This window comes from Canis lupus, chromosome 21, assembly GCF_003254725.2.
Source record: "Canis lupus dingo isolate Sandy chromosome 21, ASM325472v2, whole genome shotgun sequence".
NCBI classification, from domain to species: Eukaryota; Metazoa; Chordata; class Mammalia; order Carnivora; family Canidae; genus Canis; species Canis lupus.
The window spans coordinates 44,529,687-44,555,111 of record NC_064263.1 but is presented as its reverse complement, the minus strand read 5'-3'; the positions used below and the strand labels follow the sequence as shown (position 1 = coordinate 44,555,111).

Below are 25,425 nucleotides of genomic sequence, written 5' to 3'. Positions count from 1 at the left end.
TGTCTGAGGCACACCCCTGGCTGTGCGCCGTACACAGGGTGATTCAGAAAATAATTACTGAAAATATGGTTCTTGCACCTTCCTCCACCTGCAAGCAAAAATTCCACTCTGTTTTTTTTTTAATCTTCCATAATGTTCATACTAAGTAAGAAAAATAGTCCCTTAACTGGTTAAATTTAGAAATATCCTCTTGCAGAGGAATTTGGTGACACATTATCTCGAATGAGCTAAAGCTGTGTGTCCTGGGCAAGTTTTCTCCAGTTGAACACTGAGCCTCGAATTCAGGGAAGATGGTTGCCTCATAGAAGGTCTGATCCTTCCATGGGGCACATTTAAGTGTAAGAGTTAAATGACTGGAGTTTCCAAAAGGGTCCCTGGTCATTATTGATCAGCTACTGAAATTTGAGAAATGATTTTATGAAGGGCTGAAGTGGAACAGCTGTTTTTCCACGAATCATAGACCAGGTCAAATACTTTTGTTTACCTGATGTAACCTAATACCGCCTGTCCTCAGTGGCTTCTCTCCACTGAGATGGGTCACACAGGACATAAATATCCTGTCCTGTACTTCCCCTGTGCCGTTTGCAAAATAGGTATTGTTAGGTTTGAGTCAAAAAATAACGTATCTCCTAAAAGTCTATCGCAAAATAGAATCTTTCTATTTCTAAAAATGATTACTCCCATTACAATGCCACACCTCCAGTGACATTAAACCTCTGCTGAATATGAATTTATTTTTCCAGAAAAGACATGCAAAATCATATAATGTGTCTTTGTAAAATAAGAACCCAAAATTGTTATAAAAACTGACTTAAAATGTGTTTTTATTGATCATTACTTTCACATTGAAAGAATTTTCACCTCTCTTAAAAATGTAATCCAAATGTTCTTGTGTGCAAAGCCCAGGATACTTTGGAGGTTTCCTTTAAGGCTGAAAGGAAATAGGAGAAAGTGCATGGAGCATGTTTCCTGGACCTAGTGGTGAACAGTGCAAGTTCCCAAAGGCTGCGAGATGAACATGTTTACGCTGTTCTGGGAGTAGGAGTGTTTTACCCATGTCACAGGGAGGATGAAGGCAGGTAGGACAGATGACACTGGGGTCTTGGTCATATTGAGAGGCTGCCTGGGTACTGCCAAACTCGTGCTGACTGTATTTTCTGTAGATGGATCCCACGTTGCTTATGATCCTCAATAATAAAAGAGACTGACCGCGCTTCAGCCTTTAAGGATAATGAGAACCAGAGCTACATGATGCTACAGAATTTTTGAAAGTGTTTATAGGAGTTAGGCATCCACTTCATTTAGCCCTTTGGAAGAATCCCTTCAAACTGTTGTCCATGAACCAGCTGCAGGAGAATTCCCTGGAGTGCTTATTAAAAATGCAGATTTTTCACACCAGAGTTTCTAAATCAGACTATGCTGGGAGTGAAGCCTGAAAATCTGTGTTTTATTAAGAAATCCAGGTGATGGGATGCCTGGGTGGCTCAGTGGTCGAGCGTCTGCCTTCGGCTTGGGGTGTGATCCTGGGTCCTGGGATCGAGTCCCACATGGGGCTCCCTGCAGGGAGCCTGCTTCTCCCTCTGCCTGTGTCTCTACCTCTCTCTCTGTGTCTCTCATAAATAAATAAATAAATAAATAAATAAATAAATAAATAAATAAACAAAATCTTTAAAAAAAGAAAAAAATCCAAATGGTTTTTTTTTGTATGCTAAGGCTTGCAAAAAAGCCCACAAAATGTTCATATCCAAGTTTATCTAACATGTGTGTCTTCTTTTCCAATAATTTCTTGAAAGTATGATGCAGGAAGTTTATTTTCTATGAATTTAACTTTCAACCCTCACTCTCTCCATTTGAAGAGTTTTAAAATACTGCATTTCTAGATAGGCCATTGAGACATGAATTTTACCCATTTCTCAGCCTCTACTCTACTGATATTTCGGGATGGATAATTTTTGTTGTGAGACGCTCTCCTGTGCATTATGTGTCTAGTGGCACCTATCACCTTTCTGCAGTAGAAGCCAGTAGTGTTTGCCCCCAAGTTGTAACAACTAAAAATGTCTACAAAAATTGCAACATTTTCCTTGGGGAACAAAATCATCCACCAGCAGAACCGAATCAGTCATGAATTATTTGTTGAGCACTTACTAGAGTTAGACCTAAACCTAGTAAGTGCTTCTTCAACTTGCCAGACACCATGCAAACACTTCACATGCCATAAAATCCACTTCACAACCAAATGAGATGGATATTTTTCATACATCCATTTTGTAGATGAAGAAAGTAAGCCCAAGACAAGTGAAATCACTTGCACGCGTTGTTCATCAGTTCCAAGTAGAAGAGCCTTGGCTCAAATCTATTCTCTCTGACTCCAAAGCCAGTGGGTTTTACCACTAGGGTCTTCATCTGATTATGCACAAGTGCAGTTAGTAATGTGTTTCGGAATTCTAACTGTAAATTTAAATAATAATCTTCACAAAGCTACCTGAACTCATCCTACTATTCCTGAAATAAAACACCAACAGGTCACTCTTAAAGTTTATTTTCCACCCTTGCCCTGAGTAGTGTTTCTAATTATACAATCTTGTGACATGTCTAAATGCTTCCTACTTCTACCTAAATTCTTTTACCTATCCCTTTTTCATTATTAGTTGCTATTGGATCATAGAAATGCATTGACTGGGATCCCTGGGTGGCGCAGCGGTTTGGCGCCTGCCTTTGGCCCAGGGCGCAATCCTGGAGACCTGGGATTGAATCCCACATCAGGCTCCTGGTGCATGGAGCCTGCTTCTCCCTCTGCCTATGTCTCTGCCTCTCTCTCTCTCTGTGACTATCATAAATAAATAAAAAATTAAAAAAAAGAAAAAAAAAAGAAATGCATTGACTTTTCTTCTATTTAAGAATAAATCCATTGTAGGGCACCTGGATGGATCAGTCCATTAAGCATCTGCCTTTGGCTTAGGTCATGATCTCCGGTTCCTGGGATTGAGACCCACATCTAGCTCCCTGCTCAGTGGGGAGTCTGCTTCCCTCTCTGCCTCTACTCCTCCCTCTGCTCATGCTCCCCCTCTGTCTTTCTCTCAAATGAATAAATAAAATCCTTTTTTTAAAAAAAGAATGAAATCCATGGGATTTTTCAGAACCTCATCTTTTTAAAATTTCATATCATTGTTATCCAAGTCAATATCCAAGTAATTAAAATTCTGATTATCAAAATTCTTGCTCAGTACAGGAAGCCTTCAAGCTTTCTCTTGCTGTGCTACACACAGCCAAAATTAAAGCAGCCACTTCATTCAACATTCATTTATGCATTCACACTCCAATTCTTTGTGAGACTATATTTAGAGTAGGGTACTGTGCTGAGGAGGAAAAGGGAGCTAAAGCTTACAAAGCTCTTACTATACTCACTCCACCTACCTTAATTCATTTAATCCTCACAACTACTCTCTGAGCCGCACATTCTTCTCATTTTACAAATAAGAAACCGGAGACAATGATTGTGCAAGACACAAGCAAGCATTAAGTGGAGACTGGAATCCAGGGCTCTCTGACATGAAAATCTGTGCTCTGTCATTGGTACGATGCTATTAGGCACTTAGTAGAAAAGATAGGATGGCCCTTGGTGTGGTAGGGGAAAGGAAGGGAAAGACAAGTAGCAAGAAATAACTTAAGCCAAAGGTCATAAGAGAAGTAAAAGTGAAAAGCAAGGGAGGAAAAGACCCAATCCAGCTGGAGTGACCAAGTAGTGAGCCCTTCACAGGAAATATTTTCACACCGGGCCTTGGAAGATGAATGTTAAAAGGAAGAAGTAAGAACTTCCAAAAAGAGGAAATGGATCAGCAAAGGTTCAAACAGTGCAAGAGATTTCATTCTATGTCAGAAACTAGGTCAGTATTTAAAATGGCTGGACATGGTGGCCCCTGTACCCTGAGTAGGAGAAGTAAGACCACCAAGAGTGAGATTATGAACAAGGAAGGTGTGAGGAAGACTTGAGGAAATACAGATTGAACGAGGGGAAGAGCAGAGTCTGGAAGTCCATGGCACCCAGGAGATGATGCAATTTAGAGTGATTGTAGAAGATAATGATTAAGCCTTCTGAGGGAAGTAAGCAGAAAGCTTACTAGAATTAAGGGGAGAGGGATCTGTGAGGCCAGTGCGACAGAAAGTGATCAAGAGCCATGTAAATTTAGACAAGATGATGGGTTACAGAGGAGCAAGGCGCCAAAGTCACCAACGGTGGTAGAGGGGGAGAAAGTAACATAATTATGGTACAGAAATTTTTATAGGACCCAAGCTCTGTTCCTTAATAACTATGTGACTTGAAAATTAGTGAACTTCTCTAGGCTTCTGATTCCTTGCCTATAAGACGGCAGAGTCACATAATGGTCAAGAGCATGGTTTCTAAGACGAGACTGCCTGGCTTCAAATTTCATTTCTGTCATCTATTACTCGAATGATCTCGAGTAGTTTGTTTAACTAACTACACTTCATTCCTTGCCAACAAAATGAGGATTTTTTTTATAAATTTATTTTTTATTGGGGTTCAATTTGCCAACATATAGCATAACACCCAGTGCTCATCCCGTCAAGTGCCCACCTCAGTGTCCGTCACCCATTCACCCCCACCCCCCGCCCACCTCCCCTTCCACCACCCCTAGTTCGTTCAAAATGAGGATATTAACAGAACCTACATGTTATTACAAGTAAAGCACCCAGAAGAACACCTGGCATACACTTAAGGGGCGTTAGAATCTGTACAATGTTGATAAATTCATGTATTACATGTCATAGGGTTGCTGTGAGGCTAAAAATAATACACTTGAAAGGTGACCTACATGTAAAAATAAATCCATAAATGTGAGCCAGTCAGGTAGAAATAATACTAAATCACCAATGGTTACTGGAAGTGTTAGTGTGTGTCAGTCACTGTTCTAGATTCTCATTTTAAAGTAACAATAGGATCAGTTTGCTGTAGGATTGCAGCTACTGCTGTAATTATTTCATAGAACAAGTACAAGTGAGTTTAAATAGCTTGCTACAGTCACATAAATATAAGTGGAGAAGTACGGTTTGCATTTACTCAGGCTGGTTGTAGATCCTAGACACATTCCCGCTAAGCTCTCCTCTACTGTCACAGCAGCAGAACTAGTACTCACACGGTGCCAGCAGCAGCAGGTAAAATGGCAACAATTTGGGAAGACAAAAACAACTTGGATAATGGATGATAGCAGTGAGGAGTGAAAGAGGATTCTACTCCTGCCCTATGTTTCAAAGTAGTCAACCTGAGAAGCTTATTTAGGGAAGGTTTGGTCTCCTTATGAGCCAAGTCTAGGTTTCAAAAGAGAAATGGAAGAAATAGAACTAAGTATGGAGTAGGAGTCCCAGAATACAAAATAGTTCAGCATGGTGATTTTTCAGATTTCATCCTTCATGATCACCGCCTTCAAGGGTTTGTCCAAACACTGCTGGGTGCCAAAGCTTCTGGTTCAGTAGGTTTGGGTCAGGACCTGAGAATCTGCAGTTCTAACTAGGTCCCAGGTGACGCTGATGTTACTTTTCCTGACTTGAGAATCATGGGCTTAGCAGTATTATGCTAGATTTTCCCCCCAAGACAGCATAAAAAGAGCAGATCTGGGGCAGGGCTGGGGACAAACCTAAAATGGACAGAGGTAGACACCACTGCAAAAGGGAGTTTACCCTTATTTATAGAGGGGAGGGGCAAGAATGGAACGGAAACACCTGCTAACAGGGGCGATATCCTTTACAAAACAAATTGCCATTTGATGGTTGAAACAAGACCCAAAGTGAAGTTCTCTGGCCTCTTTTGGACTGCCCTCACTGACCGAATCGACTGAGCAGCTGCTGTATTTCTCCTGGGGACATAGAAACAGCACAACATAATATTAAGAATAAAAGCTGTGGTTACGGTGTGTGAATTCAAATTCCAACTCTGATTTCCTTCTAGGTATAGTGTTGGGCAAGCTGTTATTAAGTTCACTAAGCCTCACTTTTTCCATTTGTAAAATAGAAGTAGTAAGTTTTCATACTTCAAAGGACTATCAGGAAGATTAAACGAATTAGTTATGAAAGGGGACAGTGTCTGGTTCAGAGTAAATGGTTTATAAATATCAGCTATCACTATACAGGAATTTCCCAACATTCCTTAGAGTTTTCAGAGAATTCTTCTTCTTTGCCCTTTTTTTTTTTTTTTTTCCCAGAGTGCTTTTGTCCTGGTTAAATAGTATTGTTTCTGCAACAATGGATTCAGAGTTGTTTCATGTCATCTTGAAATCCTATCAGCTTAAAGTGCATGAAGACATAGAGAAAAAATTCTATCGCCCAGTCCGAAGGCCTACAGAGTGGATTGCACTGCATCGGGCTCCCGATCTGTGCCTCAATAGACAATCTAAAATATCTGGCGGGAAACAAAATGTTTTTTTTTTTTTTACATGGACAGGCATCATCCAAATGAATTATATGTGTCTTGGTAATAGCTTTGCCTCCACCCTTATCCCTAATACCTACCCCCCGCCACACACACACATGTACACCTCTTTTTTCAGCTAATCACGTCTCTCAGAGACTCCTCAAGCACTGTAGATTGCTTTTATAAGATTTAATTCAAGACATCACATATTCCCCTAACCCTGCATTGTTTGTGCCCCTTGGGGAACACAGTCTGGGTCTTTATTTCATGTTTTCAAACCCCATGTTGCTATCAGAATGCTTTATACATGACATGCTCTTAGGAAATGGCTACCCAGTTACTTTTGTTCGAAGACTTTAAAACAGAAGGCGATAATAACTTCCCTTTCTGAGGTATATGTGGGTGATAACAGATCTTTCTTCTTTGAACCTTTGTTATCCCAATATCTATTTCAATCAACTGATCATTTCTTTGTTCTTGAGCTTTTAGTAGAGATGAACTGCTGTTCTGGGTATCCTAAAAATCCTAGGAAGCTGAGTTACTCTCATAGAATAACTGTAGGATGGAGGCTATGGACTAGAATTTAGAGTATTCTTGCGGATATTTATCAAATCCTCACTTGAGAGAGTTGCTGAGTTCAAGTACGTGGCCCAGTCTGGCCTCATCCTTGTCTTCCCAACAACACTGTAGAATCTTCTGAAACCGACTGCCATTTACATTCTCTGTTTATCACAGCATCCTCATCAGCCTTTGAAACCACTGTCGCTAAAGCTCTGCTTTCAAAATTAAATTAGGCGGTAATGCTTCAGAGATGACATATTGTCCTCTTAAAGAATCCCACCATTTATCAATATTTAATGTCATCATCTATATTGTATTATGCTTGACAGTCGTTCGTTTCGTTTGGCCCGATGTCAACCAAAACAAACAAATAAACAAACATAAGCATTGAATATATTTTTGATATCGCAACAGAAGGAAATAGATTATATACCAAGAAATATTTAATATTCATGTGAATTTCATTATCTCTAGCACTGGTTTCAACATTGACACACAATTGCATTTCACAGCGCTGCTGCCCTGAAAGCAATCTCTACCATAATAGGTTTCCAAGTTTATTCTGATTAGAAGGCTTGTCTAAAAACCAGAATCGTGAAAAAATGTTTTAAATTATTCCACAGCCATGTTCTTCCCTATGAGCCTAGCCTAGCACTAAATAATACAGTGAATTTTTTTAAGAAACTGTAAAACAAATGTTTTAAAGAACACACGCTAAAGTTTTTTTTTTTAATAGGAGAAATGTGTTTTTTTTTAAAAAGGGAGAAATGTGTTTAATAAAAAAGCACATCCTTTGAAATCAGATATACTGGGGTTGATACTCCAGCTTTTCCTATTATCAGCTAGTGATCTTTGGGGAAATAACTGCTATTTTGCCTTCAGTTCTCTCATCAATAAAACGAGTGTTAAGAATGTCTGCCTTACAGAGTATTTATGAAGAAGAAAGATGACGTATGTAAAAAGTTTAGTGATAAAGTATATTTAGTCTTGTAAATGAATCTGTCTAATTTCATCTGTCTCCTGAAATGAGGAACTAAGGCAATTACAAAAACAATTTACAACTCATATCCTCTCTCTTCCCACCCCAATACAAATGTACTCTTTAGGGAGAGGTAGAAATGTTATCCCTGAATGATCTACTTCACATTGATTGAAAAGCTTTCTGATACTCACTCACCCCTCTCCACTGTGCCTGGTTAGAGTAGCTCTTCTATGTTTCCATTCAGTTGAGCTGGCTTTGTTTTTCCCCATTTTGATCTAAAAGCTAGATTTCTAAATTCTTTTTAACTACAGAGAAGGAGAAGGCTGTCTTTTACTCCATCATATAAATTAAGTAATCATGTCACTGCTTGACTTCAGTAGAACTAAGAAGAGCATCAATGCTGCTTTTTAGGTTCGTTTTTACAATCTTAATTGTCTTTTGAAATTTCACTGTGGATTTCCTCAGGTACATTTTCAATGTTTCTCAATAGGCCGAATGCTAAATTTAATGGCAGACAAATAATAATGTAGTTTATTTGAGAGTGTTTTCATGAATGCTGATTTTGAATAGAAATTTAAGACTCTATTCAATATAAGTAACCAATTGCACATTTGTAAAATTAAGCTGACTTCTGGTTTATATTCTGGGTTTTGTGTTGTTGTTTGTTTTATAATTCATGTCAGTTAAGAAGCTCACTTATGGTCTGATCCACCACTTATTCCAAGTAAAGGTGAAAAATGTATAGGTAAATAGAGAAATATTATACTCTACATTAAAAAAAAATTTTCTAGAAACAAATATCCCCAAGTAAATATCTGCCTATTTTAATATATATATATTTACTTTCTAAATTATAAATCTGAGTTCTCTAAAATATAAGGCAGTGTTTATATCAGCATGTATAACATCAGGCAATATATTCATATCAGCACCACATATAAAAATAAACCATCAATGAAAATTCTAGCTGAATTACACAAAATTTTTTCAGCAATAAAATAAACTAAACCATTTCTTTCACTGAATAATCAAGCCATGTAGTTATTAATTAAATAAATTTTGCCAAACTTGAAGTCCCCCAGAGTAAGTTGCATCTCTACTAGCAATGATATTTCTTTTCGCCTAATGTCCTTCTCCTTATAATTGGCAGCTAGAGTTCCACCTGAAAAACCCACATGTATAAATATAAGTCAGAGATGAGTGTCAGTAATTGCACCAAGGGAAAAAAAAGGCAAAGAAAAAAAAACATGCAAACTAAATGTGAAAAATCTTAACATTTCAAATGCCTTAGGAAGAGGATGAGAAACTGATGGGTGTTCTCCATTTCTCAGGGAACATCATAATCTCTGTGAAATAGAATAAGGGTCATTTGCTTATTAAGATTGCTTTTCAAAATGATAAACCACTTGAAAGCTACTTAAAATTGTTGTTTTCCTCATGATTTCTCCTGCAGCAAATGAAATACTAAAATGAATTCAATTTGCTTATTTTCAAGTTAAAACCTAATTTCAACTTGTTTTTCCTCTACTTGTTACTCTCTCTCTCTCTCTCTCTCCCTCTCTCTGTTCTTGTCTTCCAGTGTGAAATTACTATATTCTCTTACATAGAGTGACTTCAAGAACAGGGGTTTGTGTATGTGTGTGTAGGTGTGGTAGGAGGCTCTATATTACTAAACAGATTCCCAAAAGGGAGAAGCATATAGTGTCCCTGCTACAGAAATGTTTGGAAAAGCAGATGTAATTGCTGAAAACCTGCATCACACCCTGACTGATGATTAACATTTGGTGTGTCCAGGGTGAGTTAGCTGTGAAATTCTCAGTCATATTATTTCTCTATGACCCAGAACCACGAACACCCTCAGCTACCAAGCCCACCCCAAAAGGCTTTGCCTGCTAGAGGTGACAGGCACACTGGTGACCTGTCACTTCTGCAGATGATATTCATTTTCCCCAAATCAATCAAACCATTTCCATTTGGACGATGACTTGTCACTTAACAGGGAACTAGTGTTCCTCACCCCAGGTGTGGCACTAATCCTGTCCTAGAGGGTCTGTAGGAATAGACTGATGCAGGCTGTTTAATCTATTTAATCTAATCAAATCAGGGCTCAGGCGCCTCCCTTTGTCACATCTGATGCCCCATTCCCATATTTTAAAAGGAATACACAGGCACAAGCCAGCCCTCTGGGTCCCTTGGTACATCATTAAGTTGTAAAAATGACTTCATCACTCATGACAGAGAAATTAGACAGCCCCAACAGTGGCATATGGCAGCGGGAGAATCATTGTACCAGCTGCCCACCTGACTCTCTCCTCCCTCAGAATCACGTCCCCCCCTCCCCAGGCTGCCTCTGCACTGCAGTAGTTGGATGTGGCGGCCTGCAGGGGAAGCCAGAGCTAGTAAAGGGTGAGAGGAGAGGAGGATGGAAGGAAAGAGAAGCTCCTGTCAGCAAACCACGTGCAAGCCCTTGGGGACCCCTCCCCCTCTCAATCCATTTATTCATCTTGTGGAAAGGGTATTTTCTTTTGTTGGAAAAAAGGAAGGTCTCTTCCGCACAGTCCCAGACATCTAAGACATAGAACCCACAATGAGGAGGCGGTGAGATATCCGATAGGCTGCCAGATGAGTGAAACAGTCACCTCTGGCCCTACAGGACTGGATGGTGAGAAACCATTTCCACCGCAGCAGGACGGTGGTCTCTTGCCGCAGCTTTCTGTTCCCAGTCTGAATTATTTTCTCAGACAAAAGGAATTTGCAAATGTTTCTCACTGGAAGGGTTAAGGAACCTCTGCTTGCGATAGATGCTGCAATGGATAAGTAAATGAGCGATAGATAATAGATGATAGATAGATAGATAGATAGATAATGTTTGCATTTGTGTTTAGTAATGTCACTTAAGAATTCATTTCCAAAGCTTATTCCAATAAATAAAGCGCATCTTCATTGTTTTATTTCTGTGAAGGGAAGAGAATAACACCAGGAAAAATGTTCCTTTCTGGGCTTAAAGTATGAAGATGTTATGTTTAAAATATCTTCATCCCTCTCTTTCTGAAAAATCCCTCTGACAGGAGAATTTTTCAGAATCAGGAAGGCCAGAGTATACTCTTACCTAAAGTATACTCCATTTCATTTTTATAAATGCAAAGTCACATTACTTGTTTTAAAATCCATGCATTTGAATTCATTGCTTTTTTTTTTTTAAGTCTAAACTACTCTCTCTCTCTTTCTCTCTCTCTCTCTCATGATGGTGGTATGAATTGAGTTGTATCTATCAAAATCCCAAGGAAGAATTTCTTCTTTTTTGCAGATAAAAGGTCTAAACTACCCCAACTACCTACCCACCCACACCCCTGCCCAGTGATACTCAAATCTCTGAAATCTTGCAGGAGACCACGTTAGTAGGTTGGGAGAAAAAGTTTTAAATGCCACATTTTCTCCTGTAGAAAAATCACACTATATGTTTAAGTCATTATCATGTTTGGGTTTTTGTGTCTTGTAGAGAAGGGAACAGAATCATTCCTGAAGCCACACCATTTGGGAGTCCCTGCCTACATACACACAAAAAATACAGTATGTTTCTCCTGCCACCAAAACCAAAGGATCCCTTGGGCCAGCTAAAGGCTTCTCTTTCTAATTCTTGGATTTTTGTCCTGGATTTGGGGCATGATGGATTGTAGGCACTCATTGAGAGAGCAGATGGTTCAGCTCGCTGCTGAAAGTGAACTTCGCCGTGAAGCACGTAGTTTCAGGCAGAGATATTAAATTTCAGTGTAGAGATAACCTGAGGTCATGCATTACTGGATATCTGAGTTTTGGTGCCAATCTCTTTGTGATCTTGGGCAAGTCACCACCTCCCTGACTCTCTAGTTCCTTTCCTGGTCCCTAAGGGAGAAGATTGGATTAGATGAACCTTATCTTTCTCTAATAGGGATTTTTTTTTTTCCTGTTAGCTGAAGTTCACCACTTGCTACAGACACATAGGATCCTCAATCTCTTATGCAAATAAAGAACTATTTCTTTTTGTTTTACTTTAGCAAAAATCAAGTTAGAAACCCAAGAAATACCCGAAAAGACAAAATGCGGTACCAGCAATTAAACACTTTTTAAATTAACGAGAGGAGTAGAGGGAAATAAACTATGACTTTCAACAGAGAAGTCTAATCTCAAACTTAAAATGGATTTCTCTAAGTGTTTTTCTGGTGCCTGACTAGAATTCAAAGACTGAAAGCACTGAATCACTAGCACTCTCTTTACCCTTGGCTAAAAAGCTTTGCTAAGACAGTCCTTCAAATGAGACTTAAGGCATTTGTTATTATTTTGAACAATAATGTGTAAATAATGTGTATGGGAAAATAATGTTCAAGCTAGAAATCCAACGGGTGAAAGATTTGCATTTTTATCACAGTAGAAATAATCCTTTTGTATTACTAATACCAAAGACCAACTTAAACATAAGGAATATTGAATGGCCTCAAGACGTTATTCATTCTTTCATTTTTTTTCTGAATTTAGGACCTTATTAATAATAAATGATAACAGCCAATAACTAATGAGGGCCAGGCACTTGTAAGAACTTCACATGTATTCTCTTATTTAGCTGCCATGATACTCATATCAAGTAGGTAGTTTGATTAGTCCCCTCTTCCAGAAACATAAATTGAAGTTCAGAGGAGTTAAATAATGTTTTATAGCATTCAGTGATTAAGTACTACATTCAAGAGTCTGAATCCACATGGTTGGTCTTTAGAACCTGTCTCTTAAACACTCTGCTCTAGGCTCTTTTTAAAAAGCCCAAATGCTTTGTTGGGGGTGTTCATTTTATTTATTCAACAAATACCTGTCTTGGGCCAGGCTGTCTATGATGCTAGGGTACAACCATGAAAACAGCGTGGATACAACCACCTGCTCTCAAGGAGCTTACACTTAATTGGACAAAACAAAAATAATTAAATAAATTAATACATAATTAAAATTCTGATGTGACAGCTGGCAAGAAGTGCCTGTAAAAAAACTAAATCAGCATTGGCAGATCAAGGAAGCATGAGCAGAATGGGGAAAATTTTTAAATAGGGTTTATATAATATTGCCACCTAGACAGAAGGAAGAATAGTCTTGTGAAGACAATATAGTCCATTAAAAACATAAGGTTGACCAAATATCCTTTGGTAAATCTGACCATCTTTCATTAGGCCTTTTGCAAAAATTCTGTTGTTTCTCCTGTTAAGTACTTGCCTAGGTCCCTCATCAGTCTAAATGCAAGGTAAAAATAACCCTTAGCTATTTCACATGTGTAATTATCTTGATTACTATTATAAGCCTATTGTCCGGTCCTGTTTAAAGACAACATTGATCTGCCCCAACACATTGTTATCACTGGAGTAAATCTGTTCTCATCTAAAAACACTGCAGATTTTGTCAGGAATCTTCCTTGACTCCTCACCCCAAAGCCCTCCAGGGAGGTAACTAAATTCTCCTGCTCACAATATGCAATAGCCCTTTAAGAAAAGACAAAGGAAAAAATGATGCAAAGGTCCTCCTCTGGGACTGAGATTCCTCTCCCCGTGACTCCCCATTTTTTCCCCCTCAATGAGGAGGAAAACAAGAATACTTAAAGTCCGACCAGAAAAGGGACCAAGGATCTGTATTCTGACCAAGGGTTCAGCTGCTTTTGCTGAAAGCATAAAATAGAGAAGCCACATCATTGCCAATGGTTTTTCATTGAGACACGAGCCAGGAGGTGTATCCAGGAGCCCTTCTCTCTAGAGAAGCAGTCTCCACACACCTCAGTTCCTCTACTCCGCTTCCTCCCATACCTGTGATGGCAAACACTTTCCAAAGTGAGCTTTTTTTTACACCTAGAGGGAAAGGAATCTGTCCCCAGTACCCCACCCAAGGGAAATATTGTTCTATGATTAGATGATCTACAGGGAGAAGTTTATTTGAATGGGCGCACAATATTTGCAGGTGGAAAACTGGTCTTGTATGTTGCTTTTAGTTTTTTTGAAAAACGATCGTAATGGGAAATGTATAACTTTCAGACCAATTCTAAAAATCTCTCAGATTTTATGTTAATAAAAAACAAGTTCTAAGATAAAATTCTAGATAGCATACATAGGGCTGTTTGGATATTTACCAACATGTTAACAATAAGGTCTCTGTATAATCTATGATTTTTATTATATTTGATTTTTATATATTTTTCTTAGAATATGATACTTTCATCATGAGAAAAGGGACTATTATATATTTCTCAAACCTGTCTTCACAGGAGGCTTCAACTGTATTTGTAATGTTTTGTTATATTCTTTTAAATGAGGCAAATATATCAACGCGCTAAGATCTGATAAGGAAGTTAGTCTATATTTTCTATACGTTGTCATATTTTATAATAAATTGTAGTTTTCTCAGTCTTAGAGAACACAAGACATTGAAAACATTAAGTTTCCCTCTCTTGAATATCTGTATAAAGGTAAGGTGAATTCAGATCCAAATATGACTTCTAAAGTTCACACTTTTCTCCTTTAAGGAAAATCTACCAAATATATCAGAACCTGAGTTAGCATCAGTCTTTATTAAACATAATACAAATGATAGAGAGGAGCTTGCTTTTTTTTTTTTTTTTTTTTTTTTTTTTTAAGCCAGGAAAACCTGTTTACTGACCTCCTAGTGTTACAAAGAGGGAAAAGCTGGGGCATCCCTGGTGTTTTTTCCTGGCAGGAAAATGTTAGCATTTTAACAATTGGCAAGCTGAGGGTTTTGACTGGGGAAAAAAAAAAAAAAACACCTTAAAGGCACAGCCATTATCCTTTCATTTCACATTACATAGTTTCCTATATCATTTTTTCTCTGTGTGTGTGAATTGTTGCTTGTTTTCCCCTGAAGCCTGAAGTGAAAATAGTTCGTATACATATATTTGGACTATCTTTCCGTGAAGTTTGTTTTGTTTTAGAAAAGAATTTGGAGAGAAAAAACCCAATTCAAGACCTTATGCCTTGGGGATATGACAGCCAAAAGTGTAGCATGTTCATTACCAGGACTATTTAAGGAAATATTTCCCTTTATTTGAGTTATCCCATCCATAGAATTGGCTTCTCTAAAGAGTTTAATGATTTTCATTTTAAGCTAACTCCTTTTTTAAAAGAATAGTTTGTCTCCTGTTGGCTCTGAGTACAAACCATCATGATGTCAGGGGAAAGATGATATTCAAAAGGCACCGTTCCTAATCTTTCACTCTCTTCTTTTGTCATTTTGAAGGACTGTCTAAAAATCCTGGCCCAAGGATTCTGAAGCCTAAAATAAACTTGCAAGAATTCTTCCTTGGGCTTTGGACAGGAGAGGGCGGAAACATCTTGAGCAGGAAGTCACCGCTGGTGAAAGGGATCCTAGATGACAAAAGCCACTGAAAGAGGCCTTCTCGGAGATTTTACTGAGAAATGAGGAGGGACCAGTTTACAAAAGCAAAGAGGAGAGAGGTGCCCAGGTCAAGATCCCTTCCCCGGAATATCCGGCTTTGGAGGGGGCGAGAGAGGTGAAGTCACAGGTACAAAGTCCAAAGAAAGACCCTAAGTCTTCTGCGGGGGGAGGGGGGGGGAGGGGGGTGTCTCTATGAAGCAACACTTGAAGAGGGGAGTGCGGGCGTTCTTTCTCAGTTTTATCCTTCAGACTTAAGGAAGATTAATTTAGTTTTATTTATCTTCATATCTACAGAGTGAAGCAAATACAGCTGCCCCTCCTCCTGCAGTGGCCAGGTGTGCTCCTAGAGCTCCGCACCCCCTGCGTCCTCACGCCCCCTACTCCGGGGTGTCTCCGCAGGTGACCCCGGTGGCTTTCCGGGAGCTTTGCTGGGACCTGGGCTGCGGGGCTGGAAGCCTCAGGGCGTCGCGGGGTCGGACCCCACCTCCGCCCCACCTACTGGCTCAGCAGCAGGTGGACTCGCCCCGCCCGCGCCCCCGAGATCCCGCTGCCCCCCTGGAAGCGCGTCCTCGAGACCCCGAGCACCGAGCACCTTGCAGGCGGCTCCAGGGCCCGCGTCGGAGGAGCCGGGGCCCGAGGGATGCTCTGGCCAGAGCCGCAGGTGTCACCGCCCCCCAGCCGCGCACCCCCGCGCCCCTGTGCGCCCAGCCCCGCGGCCCGTCTGGCCCCTCCCCGCGCCCTGGGGGCCGGGTTCTGTGAGGAGGCACCTGCCAGGGCGGGCGCCGCGGGGACTCCCTGCCCGCCCCTCCCGGGGCGCCAGCCCGAGCGCCCTTACCTGTTGGCCGCCAGCCGAGACGCGATGTAGCCGCCCGGGATCTGGGTGATGATGTAGCCCCAAAAGAAGGACCCGTGGATCATCCCCACGGTTTCCGGGTCCCAGTTGAATTTGGCTTTCTGGGGGGGAGGGGAGGGGAGGGAAAGAGCATCGTCAGTGCTCGGGCCGCACACCCCAGGCGGGGCCCCTGGCGCCCCGGGGTGCCCCCCGCGCTCCCCAGGTGGGGGTGGCCGACTTTTCGTTTTCTAACAGAATTGAACGTAGACCTTCTTGTAGAGGGAGACACGCGGCTTTGAACTGCTTGTTGGAAACATCTGGCAGTTAAGGAGGGAGCTGGGCCCTGGCCTTGCCCTCCCCCAGCTCCCCCCTCCCCATCAGGCGGGTGCGATCACCCCGAGGCAGGAGCCTCCCCTCTGAGCTCCAGGTGTGGAGGTTAGTGCCCTCCGGGGAGGCAGTCGCCTGCGGGCTGCGGGCTGCGGGCTGCGGGCTGCGGGCGGGGACCCCTGAGCCGGGTCCCTTTAGCTAAGGCCTGCCAGCACTAAGGCAGCAGCTGAGGTCGTTTCCAGAATGAAATCCAAGCAGGGCGATGCTGAGGAAGGGACGTGGGGCCCTTGGGACGGAAGGTGAGGACGTCGGAGGAGCCAGAGCAAAAAGCATCGTCCCTGCAGATTGGGGACGCGCGCAGGCCGCAGAGACCCGGGTCGCCCGGGGACCTGGCGGAGGGTGGGGGCGGCCAGTGGGGACGGGAAGGTCCGGGGGGGCCCTACGGTGTCCGAAGCCCAAGACCTGACACCCCCGCCCCCCCCCCCCCCCCCCCCGCGCCAGCCCGCGCCGCCACGAGAGAACCTTCGCTGCCGGCGCCCCAAAGGCCCAGGAGCGCTGAGCTCGCCTGGGCAGCTGAGGAGCGCGTTGCTCCCTTTGATTCCTATTTTGAAACCAAATGCACTTTGCGGGGGGGGGGGTGTCTCCTCGGTCCCGGTCGTCCCCGAACCACCCCCCTCCCCCCTGCACCCTGGCTCTGCCCTGCTGCAGCTCGCCCGGGCCCGAGCGGGGAGCGAGCCCCACAGGTGTCGGTGGTTCTGAGGCCTGAGTCTCCTGTCCCCAGGGCCCCTCCGCACAGCCATCAGGAGGGGGCGGGCCTGGGACCCCGGTGGCCCGCTCCTCAAAGCCCTTAGGCTCCCCGTTGGTTTGATTTTGGATTTGTTTCGTTTTTTTTTTTTTTTTTTTTTTTTTTTTTTTTTTTTTTTTTTTTTTTTTTTACTGGGAATGTTTGGCCGGAATTGGAGGACACCAGAGGGACCCCATCATCACTGACACGCAGCCCTCCTCCTGCGAGTGACCGGAAAAGATTCCGATTGACATTCAGCAGACATTAATTAGGCGACTTCTCGTATGAAGTCATTCTTCAGAAAGGAAAAAAAAAAAAAATATATATATATATATATATAGGGAGCTCGATGCTGTTTTGCACCTGGCAGGTGCGCAGAGGAAGGCCCGGGGAGCAGAAGCGCAGAGGGAGCGACTCGGCCCCCAGGTGGGTCCCTGTCCTAGGAGGGCGGCGCCGGCGGGGGCGGTGGGGACGCTGGGGCCCAGGCGGGTGCCGCGGCTGCCCACCTCCTTGATGACCTTGCCCCCGCGGTGGATGGTGCTGTTGTTGACCATGTCCACGATGGCCACGCCCAGGTTGCAGCGGATGCCGAAGGAGATGCAGAAGCCCAGGCCGCTCATGATGGCGATGATGTAGCGGCGCGGCAGGCCGAAGCAGGTGCAGTCGCACAGCGGAGCCTTCTTCTCCGGCACCTCGAGGGGCTTCCCATCCTCCGTCAGCTCGATGGTCTCCCCGGTGTCCTGCTTCTTCTCCAGCACCCTGCGCGGCAGAGCGGGGGGCGGGGGGCAAGGATGCGCGGGTTAGGCACCCCCGACGCCCAGGACCTGGCAGGGTCCTCCTTCGGGGCTTGGGGTGCCAGGGCGCCACCCGGCTTCGGGACCTCCCCGGCTCTCCAGCCTCCTGCCAGGCCCCCTCCTTGCACGTCTTCAACTTTAACACCACCTGGCTGGGGGCGCCCCCCCCCCGCCCCCATCGCCTCGGGATCCGTCCCGCAGCGCCTGCATTCGCCCACACGGGCCTAACTTTCCCGCGGGGTCTGTAGCTTGTGGGGAAACCGGGAGCGGCGCCAGGTGGGCCCCGGGGTGGACGCCCCCCGCCCGCAGGGCCTCGCCCCCCAGCGAAGGCGGCTGGACCCCGGGGCCCTCCGTGCCTGTGCCCCGCAGGCTGCAGCTGTCCGGGTTAGGGACGCGCGCCCCGCCCCGCCCCGCCCCGCAGCTGGGCGCCGACCCCGAGGGACCCTGCGCCTCGCTCCAGGCCCGGGTGCCGCCCGACGTCCGCCCTCCCGTCACCTGCCTTACTTCCCTCTCCCTGTTCCTCGAGTTTGAAACAAAGGCCTCCGCAGCATATGGCCGACACCTAAGCTTCCCGCTGCCAGAACATGAATAATTAATTATTCACAATCTTGCGTCATTACTATCCCGGTTACAAACAGCGAAAAATGTCAGATTTCCAAAGGCGTCAAATGCGACTCCCAGACCCACAAACGTGCCCCCCAAAATCGACTCTGGTAAGGTGTTCCACCAAAAGTAGAGCTCACGTTTATGCTTTGTTTTGTGGTTGTTGTTGGGTTGTTGTTGTTTTTTTTTAATTTGCATAGTGTTTCACAAGATTTCTGCCGTCTAATTCAGTTCCTTTTAGGGTTTCGTCCTTGAGGGAAGGGGGAGGGGAGGAGGAGAAAGCGGGGTGATGGAATGGTTTGCCTAAAAGCTGAGGGTGCTGCTCTAGTTCACAACATAGCCGTGAAATGTCTACTAAAAAAGAAGAAGAGAATCAATGTGAAGAGGACAATCATCGTGGACTCTTGAGACGGATACTTCCGATATTTAAACAAAGAACCTCCCCGTTTACAATTTGCAGAGGTTTTTCAATCCACCGTGTAGTTTATTTTCCTGTGCGCCCCTTTCAATGATATATTCACACACAATCGTTTCCAAACACATGAGTAAAGCTAATGAAATTTTAAGATCGATTCCAAGAATGCACAGGTCGGGAGCTGACTGCCAAGCAATTTGAGGCTACCAGAAAAACAATGTCAGACTTCCAAATCCTACAAAATATCACCTGGAGGATAGGTCATGGAGGTTTTTGCAACCATGTTAATTCTTATTTTTTAAGTTCAACCTCAATGTCAGAACACATGGCAAATTCTTTATTCTGGGAGAAAAAAATAATGTGATTTTTTTTTTACATTGGCTTATAGCTGATATATGCAAAGTTAGACTAGACACCTGAACTCCCCACCTGATGGCAATTGAGCTGGGAAAGAACAGCTCTTTCCAGGGCAGCTGCGGGACTGCAGGGCCCTTGCGGTATCTACTGCCGCATAGGTGCATGATGGTGCCTCCATGAAGCCCACCAGATCCAAAGAGATTTGGAAAATCGGGAAGTGCATTGCTCATTTTCTTTACATTTTCTATACACTTCTAAAGCCTTCAATATCCCAAATGTGAAAATTAGCGCTCTCTTGGAATCGTTTTATCCTTCTGTCCCTGCCCTCTCTTCTTAATTTTGCTCATATTATTAAGAAAAGTGTACTCATGTAGTATTCTTCAGGTGATTTAAAGTTGTAGAATTTTCAGCATAATTACTACATTGACTACAGGAAGGTTGAGAAAATGAAATCATTTCTAGTACTTTCAAAGTCATTTTGCTGGTTATTATTATGGCTTTTCTTATAAACACTGTGACAGGCAAGAAATAGACTTCTGGGAGAAGTCAAAGAATTAAAATACATGTACATTGTTTTAGGTTCTGAGAGAGGAACCGCTTTAGCTATTAATTATTGATATATTTTGATTCTTCTTCCTTCAGCACAGAAGGAAGATTCCACTGGGAGATTCTGTACTTGAGTGGCTTTGAAGCTGAGATCTAAATTTCCTTCTGCCATTACTCTTTGGAATTTCTTGGTTAATTTTTTGAAGGTTCTATTTTTTTTAAAAAAATTCATTTGTCTGCATCAAAGGAATTTAATTTGTTGTCACTATAAACACCAAAACAAAGATTCTTTGAACAGGTGCTGATCATTTCTCGATTGTAAAGAGGATAAATCCTGGGTAAGAAAGGATGAGAACCTGCAGGTACCAAAACAAAAACCCCACACACACATACACACAAAGCAGACAGGTTCATTTAGTGCAACATTCCCGAATTAATAAGCAGGTTTCCAGAGCAGCCCCGCTTGAGCAATGAGCAACAACAACAACAACAACAACAACAAAGACTTTCCGATCATATTACAATCTCTCAAAGCAACCAGGGTTTACGGAAATAGCCCTGCAGATTTTTTTCATGCTGAGCCCCAGGCAAACATGGGTTTGCTTTCTCTTACCTGTAGATCTGGCCAAGGGATTTTCCAGCAAAATTCTTTAGCCCCTCTTTTCCTGGGGTCAAAATCCTTTGTTTTACCGACTCCATTCTTGAAAAGACTGGTGTTGGCTCTCGCCAGATTTAAATAGTGATCGCTACGAAAGGCGAGAGTTGCGCATATTGTCTTAATCGCTTTAGGTAGTTGTGGGCTTTTTCTCCTCGGCAGAACGGTACTGGTGTGCCTCCAGCAAGAGTGTGAGTGAGAGAGGGGAGGGAGTGAGAAAGAGAATACAACAGAATAGCTGCATGCAACCCACGGGTTTCCTAATAGGAGAGTTGGTAGACACAATCAGAAAGTCTCATTGGAAGGGGAGGATCCGGTGGCAAAGGGCGCACCAGTGCCTTGGTATTTGGGCGGGTGCAGAGGAGTCCTTGTCCTGGAAGTCAGTCCACTGAAAAACAACGCAAATTCCCGGTTTTTGAAAACCTGATTGCTGTCAAATCTTCTGGCTTTTAAACGGAGGAGCAGACATGTCACAGAATCTTTGTGTAAAAGCAGAATCAGAAGAATAGTATTTTCTTTTCTTTTTTTTTTAATGGTGTCTTTGCTGTAGGGAGCAGAGCGCTTCCAAAACTCCTGGGAGCATCTGAGGTCTCAGGTGAGCAATGCTGCTGTTAGTTTTTCCTTCTTGCCCGGTGATCTCCTCCCATCACGCCGGCGCAACTCTGCTCTGCGGTTGTGTCGAATTAAGATGGAGAAAGCTTGCTGCTCTTTGAGGACGTGAGTAAATAGCGGATACACAGTTCTGGGGCGGGCAGCGGCAGGGATGCTCTCCCGAGCGCGGCGGGCAGCGCGGGCCAGCGCGTCGCGGCCGCACTGTTCAGCACCACGGACAGAGTAAGTTTCCCGGAGACGCAAAGCTGCTGCTGGCTGGCCAGGTGGCCAACTTTCTAGGGGAGCTGGGTGGATCGCCCTGACCAAGGACCCCTGTGGGCATCTCCAGGAATGGATGCTATGGAAACCAAGCCTGTCATCATCGCCAGAGTTTGCAGAGAGGCTGGGTGCATTTGGCTCTTCAAGGGAGGAAGGCTTGATTAAAAATTGACAAGTTACTCCTCAGTCTCCTACATTCTGCTCAGCGCGCTACCGCCAGCCCTGACAGTGTGTGTGATTCAGGGAAGGAAGCTTACAACATATTGCATTTGTGTTTCTGGAATTCTGGGGCACTTGGGCTCCCTTGGATAGAAAACATATGTACACAGAATGCATAATTATATTGTTCATGTATCGTGTCTTAATTTCTGGTAAGAAGGAAGGAAGGGGAAGAAAGAGAGGCGGAAGGCAGGAAGGGAGGGGAGAGAAAGAGAAAGAAAAGAGGAGCTGCAACCTCAGTGCCCTTGGTTAAATAAAATACAGGCGGTATTTATAAAATCCTAATATAAATTCCTTAGGATTTTATGATTCTTTGCTTAACTGAGTTACAGCATACTCTGATAATATCAATATACTGGCAAAATTTGTGGCTGTATCTTGTCCTTGTTAACAAATGACCACTAAGGATATTTTCAAGATTCATTTGAAGTTGCTTATATTCCTTTAAAATGTGATATTTTTCTTTGTACCATCTTCCCCTAAAGTAGAATTACAGATAGACATTCATGTAAGACTTTCGTTGTCACATACATAGGTATAGCATCAATGAATCTACTTCATTAAGCAAAGCAAGAAAGCCATGCTAGCTCTATATTAATTATTAATGTCTTTAACATGAATCACAGACCTTTTAGATGCCATTCAGCCAAGTGATTACAAAACCGATTGCCCTTGAGCCACATTGTCAAGGTCAAAATCCTTGGATTTTATTTAAGCCAACAGGGGGAGTAGATTTTTCTTAGGGATTCTGAGACCAAATCTCAAAAGTATGGATCTAAATACAGAATCATGGAAGAATGTTCCCTGATTAGGTCAAACAATACAATGGATATGTATGCACTGAATAGATAGCCAAAAAAAGATAATCAAAAGTAGCTAAAACCATCTGCTGTTATTAAATTTGATAGTTGTTACATAACACATCAGTATGAATTATAATAAAGAAAAGAATACCAGAGGCATCTTAGTCTCATTTTAATAAACGTGTATTAAAATATACACCCCTATTGAACAGTGAACCAGGTTTTTCTAAAAACTCTGGAATGCTTTAAAATAATATCCCCAAAGATGATCAAGTAGAAAAAGGAAACACACACACACACACACACACACACACACACACGTAACTCCTTTCAAATAAAAGGTTCGAGCTAATCAGAACTTTACTCATCTAGGGTGCTTTTCAAAATATTTATATTTTTCAATTCTTTAGTGTCCAAATTCATTAGATCAAGTTCATTTAAGGAGATCTATGATTTTTAAATTCTGGGAAATTATGCCAAAAATAGAAATTAGATAAATATCTGTGATGCTAAGAGAGTGATATAAAACTGATTCTTCTCAGCACTCCTGCTTACATTTCACCTCAAATAATTGAAGATCTAAACCACCAATAAACCTAATTGCTAACTCTGCACTGTAGATTATCTGAGAGTGTACCAAGCAATACAAATCCAACATGAAAACATTGTTTCTATAGTAAAATAGTTGTATTCACCTTTATTGAAATTCATGTCATCTGGCTCCTCCATTCTCTTGATAACAGGGCAAGGGCTTGAATCAGAATTATTGCTAATATTGATTAACTCATTCTAAAATTACTCACTTAGTGCCAAGAATTGCACTAGCTTCTGGGAATATTCCCTGAAAGATCTCAGAAGCTATGGGAAATAGACACATAAATACAATTACAAACAATTAAGGATGCAATTGGACAAGTAAATAACCCAGCCTGGGAGTAAAAGAATACAGAAAAGATCCCAGGAAATGCTGTTTCCTTGTCTGTCTTCATACTTGAATAGAAACTTAGCTCTATGGAGGTGCTGACAGCCCAGTGGAATTGGGTGAGGAGGGGCAGTGATACTGGGAGAGCATCCCAACCAGAGGGGACATCTTGAGCAAAGTCGTAAACAAAGGAAAATATCGTATGTGGAAAATTACAAAAATTGTTACTAGGCCACCTGAGACCAAAAAATGCCACTTAGGCTTTTCTTAAATTAATAGCTCCCAATATAAGACACATATATTCAGGCACTATTTGCACATCCAACAGATTTTGATCTGATCCTCCAATCCAGGCACTGAAAAATGTACTTTTGTCACCTTAAGATCACCAGACTTATCTTTATGCAAAGAAATATCAGTTGTTATACATATAGTATTAATTTAGTGATATGAAAAAGGCTTTTCTTTCTCTGGACACCTCCTTTACCCTCTTACTCCCACCCATACTTGCTTACCTCCCTTAGGCCTTACACCCTCTTCAATCCAATTTTAACAGTGCCTTAAATTGAATTATTAGACAAGTCTTCCTATAGAAGAAATGTCCCCTCTACCTAAGCAATCTTAAAAATAAAAGGAGGTGGGATCCCTGGGTGGCTCAGCGGTTCAGTGCCTGCCTTTGGCCCAGGTCGTGATCCTGGAGTCCCAGGATCGAGTCCCGCATCAGGCTCCTGGCATGGAGCCTGCTTCTCCCTCTGCCTGTGTCTCTGCCTCTCTCTCTATCTCACTCTCTCTCTCATGAATAAACAAATAACATCTTTATAAATAAATAAATAAAAGGACGTTACAGAAATTCATTCTATGTCTGTAGCACAGTACAAATCATGAATGACTTTCATTTATAGGATCACATTTATTCCTTATAATTATTTTTTCAAACTAAACTAATTTCATGCCATTGTATTGAGGAGAAAAATTAGATTGAATGAATTGCCTGAAACCATGCAAACAGCAATGAAGAAGGAGTATGAGTTAGAGTAGTTGGTCACCATTTAAGATCTTGTGAAAACACAGATTCTGATTCCATAGGTCTATAATGAAGCCTAAGATTCAGCAGTTTTAACAAGTCTTCAGTACCACTTGCTCAGGGATCACACTTCGAGTATTGACAGCATTACAGTATGAAAATTGAAATTGGCTGACCTGGGTTTGGGTCCTGATTCTGCTGCTTATCAACCTTGTAACTTTTAATTGATCATTTAACTTTAATGAACTTCAGTGCTTTACTTGTGTAAATGAAGTGTTATAGTAAGTGATTACTATATTTCCCCTTCTACTTGTAAAATTTTATTATTTTTTCATTAATTTATTCATTGATGTAAAGCCACAATTACTTTGTTTATTCCACCATGAGATTTTTCTATTGTATTTGAGCTAAATGGTTAATAATGAACAGAGGAAAGTACAAATAATATGAGAGAAATGTGCTTCTTTCCAGAAAATTGAATCTTCTTACATATTCAAGGAAGAACTAATTTATTGCTGGCTTTACTATGAGTAGACATTGAGTTTTATATGCAATCATTTAAATAATTGTCTTTGCAGTATTCTTTGAAATTCACAGAAATTATTACCCAATAACAATGTGATAGGTTCGCATTTGTTTATACTGTCCTGTGAGGAAATACTTTTGAGATATCATTTAAATGACTTGCAAATATTGCCCTCTGCTGGAAGGACATACAATTATTTATTTTAGAAGCAATTGTAGTCCCTAATTATGTAATTAAAAGTACAGTTTCCTTCCTTTCTGTTGGTCTCTTGCTCCCTCTGTCCTTCTCTCCCTCTCTCTCTCCCCTTCATTCACTCTCTCTCTCTTTAGTACTTGTTAAATTAATATCTACAACTAAAAATATGAAGT

At 42.2% G+C, this 25,425-nt stretch overlaps 1 protein-coding gene across 1 annotated transcript in view; it reads right to left on the bottom strand.

Moving 5' to 3' along the window:
* The window catches only part of SLC17A6 (solute carrier family 17 member 6), a 40,888-nt gene extending 19,230 nt beyond the window's left edge, over positions 1–21,658 (bottom strand). Inside the window, exons 1-3 of the mRNA XM_025459776.3 lie at positions 20,652–21,658; positions 17,830–18,082; positions 16,216–16,334 (exon numbers count right to left, since the gene is read on the bottom strand). Coding sequence (XP_025315561.1) covers positions 16,216–16,334; positions 17,830–18,082; positions 20,652–20,737 — 458 coding nt within the window. The 5' untranslated portion in view covers positions 20,738–21,658. The remainder of the gene's footprint in view (positions 1–16,215; positions 16,335–17,829; positions 18,083–20,651) is intronic.
* Positions 21,659–25,425: the final 3,767 nt, after the last annotated feature.